This window comes from Octopus bimaculoides, chromosome 4 (assembly GCF_001194135.2).
Source record: "Octopus bimaculoides isolate UCB-OBI-ISO-001 chromosome 4, ASM119413v2, whole genome shotgun sequence".
Classification (NCBI taxonomy): domain Eukaryota; kingdom Metazoa; phylum Mollusca; class Cephalopoda; order Octopoda; family Octopodidae; genus Octopus; species Octopus bimaculoides.
The window spans coordinates 89,323,757-89,329,809 of record NC_068984.1 but is presented as its reverse complement, the minus strand read 5'-3'; the positions used below and the strand labels follow the sequence as shown (position 1 = coordinate 89,329,809).

The 6,053-nt window shown below is 31.1% G+C and overlaps 1 protein-coding gene across 1 annotated transcript in view; it reads right to left on the bottom strand.

The window, feature by feature from the left end:
* Positions 1-545: 545 nt before the first annotated feature.
* The window catches only part of LOC106869982 (ethanolamine-phosphate cytidylyltransferase), a 45,841-nt gene continuing 40,333 nt past the window's right edge, over positions 546-6,053 (bottom strand). Inside the window, exons 12-14 of the mRNA XM_052967228.1 lie at positions 4,793-4,858; positions 2,719-2,784; positions 546-654 (exon numbers count right to left, since the gene is read on the bottom strand). Coding sequence (XP_052823188.1) covers positions 562-654; positions 2,719-2,784; positions 4,793-4,858 — 225 coding nt within the window. The 3' untranslated portion in view covers positions 546-561. The remainder of the gene's footprint in view (positions 655-2,718; positions 2,785-4,792; positions 4,859-6,053) is intronic.

Here is a 6,053-nt window from a genome sequence, read left to right as displayed (position 1 = left end):
CTATTCAGTGACAAGAGGAGAGGAAGCATTCATGGCCATGTCAGAGCTTAAAAGACTAATCAGAGAAAGAGAAAAAATTATCCTCAGATCAGAGATCTGACTTGAATGCATGTTACAAAGTGGAATACATGAGAGGTATCCAAAGACTAAATGATGTCTAAACTAAACTTATTCTGTTTATGTTTAAAATAATTGTTCGATAAGATAAGGAAACATGAGATGGTGTGGCTGATTTAAGATTAGGGTGTAAGAACACAGCTCGTGCTACTTCCTTATGAAGTAACTTTACATAAAACTCATAACAAAAAAGTAAAAAAATAGCAGGCAGCGTGAATAGGAACGTTTTTAACTTTTTTTCGTAAGCAAGGCAGATAACTCTGATTGCCTTCATTTAACTATTTCCATGTCATTGTTGAGTGATTATCAACAAGAAAGGCACTTAGCTGTAAAAGGCTTTTGCCTAAACAATACTTAAATATCCTAATTTTCTACACACATCTCACTTACCCTGGTATATTAAGATGGAAGAATAACGTTTTATAAAATTTTATTTATTTTTCATTACCTGTTTCTTATAATACGTTCAACAATTTTCTGTGTAGTCAAATCATTTCCACTGTCAAGCATTTTGAATTTTTTCCTTTCTTTGGGTACCTGGAACAAAACAGGAATACAGCAATCAGAAAAATATTGCTACTTGCAACTAATTTTTAAAATTTAACAGAAGTGTTCTGATGATAGTATTGCTTTTAGACTGTCCAAAATTTGTAAAAGAAATACTAAATTTTTTAAAACTGAAACAAGTATTCTTTGGAAATTCTTGTATAACCTCAATTCGAGTATAAAATAAATAAATCAAAATTAAATATCACACATCTATCACTCATACTTTCTCTCTCTCTTACTAGTAACTATGTGACTGTCATTAATGTTTCATTTTCATTGTGATGTCTCCATTATATGCTCACTTCTTTCCCTACCTCTCTCACTGCAATCACCCCTCTCCTACCCACTCTATTGGAGATGTTGTCTATGAAGACAACATAGAACAGTGAGGACCCTTTACAGTCTTGCCTTGTCAAGAACATGACAATCTTCCTAGTACTGGTGTCTCAATAAAAAGCACCCAGTACATTTAGTAAAGTGGTTGGTGATAGGTAAGGATGCTCATTCAAGGATGAAGGATGTCAAGCTTATGATGTTGAACAGTTTAGACTGTTCATAACACCTAACAAATCAGCCTGAAGTGTAGTGAACTTCCTTAGAGTTACACTTAACATAAATTCAAAATTATAGAAGCCATTTCAGAAATTAAATAACATACCATCCTACATCTACATACAATATAATTTCTCAGTCATGAAACATGAACTGAAAGCAACACTAACAAGTGCAATATCCTCCAATGAAAACATTGTAGAGTTATGTTACAAAACCTTTTCAGTCCTTGATCATAAACTATTTCCCAAATTCCACCATCTGTTCATGAACAGCATAAAGATTTGCTAGAGTTGCATGAAGAAGATGTTAAGTCTTATTAAGAATAACAATGGAAATATATTACAATAAAATCAAGAATAAATAGTGTCAAAATATAGAGTTCTGATTCCCAAATGACAAGAAAAAAAACATGTACTATCTCCACTAATAATATATCAACAAGCTATTCATGCCTTACAGAACACTCTTTCAACAGTCACCTGTATCTGTACAACAGTTCATTTTATTAAAAACACTCAGAGAATGCAACAGTACTAATATATTTGGAGACCAAGAGATAAAGAAAAGACCACAAGATAAAACACTAATATTTAGGAATGCTCAATGTACTGTGACTTCTACCATTCAGAAAAACTTAATACCATATCATCAATATTAAATATGACATATCACAAAATGCATAGCAGCAAATTTGATGAAAGAAAAAGGAACTACACTATTAGACATCATCACTCAACCAAAAGTAAATAGGACTTCAGATTATAACCTATTATGTTGAGCTAACTATAGTTACAACTACACAGCATCACACAATATTCACAGTATTAAGTACTATACAGATGTATGTGACCTTCACTGGTACAATCAAAGATTTGGTATAACAGTTTTGGCTATTTAACAACTGACAAATGATGTAGAACTGTGTTCTAATATTATATAACCTATCTTTATGTCAAGTTAATGTGCTGAGCTACTAACCACATCACAGGTCATGAGTTCAAATTTAGGAACTTTTATAGCTGTTATCTTGATTCTCTGTTAATCCAACAAGTACAATTATGTGCCAATTATGCATACTTCAAACTTTAGTAGCTATTTGAAGAAAGGGTTTCCACATGCAAAAAAAAAATTGGGACTGAATGTGTCTCATTTCAGTCAGTCACTCTGCTAGAAATGGCATCCAAATTCACTTAAATGTCATCAGCCCTCTTAAAAATGAAAGGACATATTAGACAGGAATGGTACAGCTGGAATTTCTTTTGTAATAGGTTTGTAGAGATCAAGACTGAACTGGGGGCTAAAAAACAACAACGGCAAAAATTGCACCAACAATATACAAAAGTCTAGATTTAAGAAATAATTCCAACCCATAAAAGTATGGAAAATAAATATAAAATAGTATTAATATAAACAAAAAAATGTACTTGAAAGTTCTCACTTTTAAGTTACATGAAACACAGATTATAAAACAAGAAGAGAAAAAAAAACAGTAATTACTGCATAAGGATCTGATCCATCTTCAGTAGGCATAATTGGAGTTTTCCCATGGCAAACAAGATCAACCTACATAAATGAAACATAAAAATGAATAATTATATGGTTGGTTAACTGTAGTGACCTGAAATTGGGTAAACCCAATATACAAAATATGCAAAAACACAGTATATCAAAAATACTAATAGGATTATCAAATTAAAATTCTAAGAGAGTTACCACCAGGAAAGTAAGGTGATTCTTTAAATTAAGGAAATTAAGTTAGAAGCATTTAAAATACAAAGGAAAAAGCAAACAAATGTCCTTATGTGAATTACCTACTTTGCAGCCTTATCACATGATTATATGAATATAGAGATAAAATTCTTGTATGGTGCTGAGAGTCTACTAACATAACTGGTAGTCTCTCTTTCTCTCTCTCTCTCTCTCTCTTTTTTTTTTTTTTGACATGTATTTCAAAGCAAGAAGCAGCTTTGATACTTTCACTATCTTTATTTTATATCAAAATACTAAACAGATTTGGCTGAATCTTGAGATAAAATTAAATATAAAAATTGCATACAATCACATATATTTAATTATATGCATATTTTATTATTTATTAAATGATAATGAGGAACATGGAATTTATCCAGATCCTTTAAAATACAGTTTATCATCTCAGTTATAAAACTGAACATTTTATTTCTCCTTGCTTTTCTAAAAGTACACACCAGTAACTTTATGTTCCTAGGAAATAACATACAACAAATAAGCAAACAAGTGACTGGAATGTACGTGAATCTATGTTGCAGTAGAATTGCAGATAAGAAAAAAAAGGAGGACAAAGAAAGGAAGCAGCAAGGTAAAAGTGCAGTAGTTTTTAATGATGTTCAGTCTTACAGACAAGATGACAAAAGATGCTAGTGATTGACAATAAATCATACTGCAGACTGTTGCTTCCAAAGATGGTAGTAATGGCAAGGGTTGTGGCAGTGATCAAGGTTACCAGTAGTGATAATAATGATGTGAATGTGCACTTACATTCATTTCTAACTTTTAAAAGAAGGCACATAAATATCACTACAATATGTAGAGCATAAATGAGACAAAGATAATTTAAAGTTACTACAGAATAACAGTTTTAAATGGGGACAAGTAATAAGGCAGTTAAGGATGTAAATGTCAGAGAAAACTGTAGAACTTTCAGAAATACTTGCTAAGATATTGGAAATGTTGGGATTAAATAAAATTTCGTTTTTATTTCATTTTTATAAATTAAAAGTTTTTCATGTGGAACAATCTGATTTCCATGAAAAAGAGCATCTATAATAGAATTAATTTCAACTTCCTCACCTACTTTATCACTTTCAGAAGTTACACTTTATGAAAATAGCATAAAAATAATACAAATAATTGAGAAAAGATGATAAAAAGTATTAATATGTAATTTGAGCTTGAATCATGTTATAGAATTATAGAATTTACCATTATTTTAAGAATTAAAGACTATATTTATATTCATCAGTAAACACAAGAAGAAGAAGTTGCTGTTTGTCTTTGGTATGGTAATATTTCTTTCCCTATTAAGGTGGCAAGTGGACAGAATCGTTAGCATGCTGGACAAAATACTTAGTGTCATTTTGTCCATCTTTACATTCTGAGTTCAAATTCTGGCAAGGCTGACTTTGCTTTTCATCCATTCAGGGTTGATAGATTAAGTATCAGTGGAGCACTGGGGTTGATGTAATCAACTTAACCCCTGCCCTGAAATTGCAGGCCTTGAGCCAAAATTTGAAATTAATATTTCATTACCTAAGAGCTCATGAATAAAACTATTTCTTATCAGAGTGATTTTAAAAATTATAGCAGAAGAACTTAATTATTATTAAAAATAATAGTAAAAAAGAAAGATGTTATGCTTCAAACGAAATTCTTTATGTTATAGAACTAAAAACTATGTCACAAAAGAATTCCCTTCTAGATTATGAATTCTGAGTAATAATTATTGATTTCACCTAGCAAACAAAACTCTCTCTATTTCATTGAGTAATAGCAAATAAAGAAAGAAAAGAAAGGTAGTTTATATTCAAATTACCTTGAAATGATCCATAAGTTCTGATGTTACTTCATATGGTGCTCCAATGACAACTTCAGATACATACTACAAATTACAATAAAAGTTAATCAGATAAAGATCAAGTATAAAGATGTTTCATAAAAAATATAATCAGTATTGTAATAATTTAAGCATAATATTATAAATAGTATTTTCTCCTAATTCAATAAGTAAGGGAACTGTTGTTATTGCAGACAATGTGTGTGTGTGTGTGTGTGTGTGTGTGTGTGTGTGTATCTATATATATTAAAATTATAGTTTGAATGGAGACAATACAGGTGAAAAAACCATAGGAACAATACCCCATCTCCAACAAAAGATTTAATATACATGTGTGTGCATATCCTCCTTGAATCAATAATTATACACAATTCTCAGTAGCAAAAATACCAAAAATGAAATAAAATAAAATAAAATAAAAGTATACCAGCATATAAACACGTAAACTTCAAAAATATAAAGAATGTTTAAAAATATTTATAAGTATTCCTAATTTCTGAGCCATACAAAAATATTATCCAATATAAGACGATGTAATACGAAACATAAACCTTCAGTATGATATAACATATAGTGAATAAATATATACGATATGATATTACAAAATTTACATGTATTATATTATAAGAACATGTACAATACAGAAAATAGATATAATATACACTATAACGAAGAAAAAGGAACATGCACAACACGTATATTAAATCTTTTGTTGGAGATGGGGTATTGTTCCTATGGTTTTCCACCTGTATTGTCTCCATTCAAACTATAATTTGAATCTTAGCTCATTTTGAGCACTTCAATTCTAGCCTGTTTCTGAGTATTGTAATATTAACAATCTCAGTTTATAAAGGAAGTACTATATGACCGTTACCAACGTTGCCTTTCTGGCACGTGAAAAGACATTCGAGTGAGTTCATTGCCAGTACCACTGGACTGGCCCCTGTGCAGGTGGCACGTAAAATACACCATTTCGAGCGTGACCCTTGCCAGTACTGCTTGACTGGCCTTCGTGTTGGTGGCATGTAAAAGTACCCACTACACTCTCAGAGTGGTTGGCATTAGGAAGGGCATCCAGCTGTAGAAACTCTGCAAAATCAGATTGGAGCCTGGTGTAGCCATCTGGTTCACCAGTCCTCAGTCAAATCGTCCAACCCATGCTAGCATGGAAAGCGGAATTAAACAATGATGATGATGATGATGATGATGATGATATATATATATATATATATAAATATAT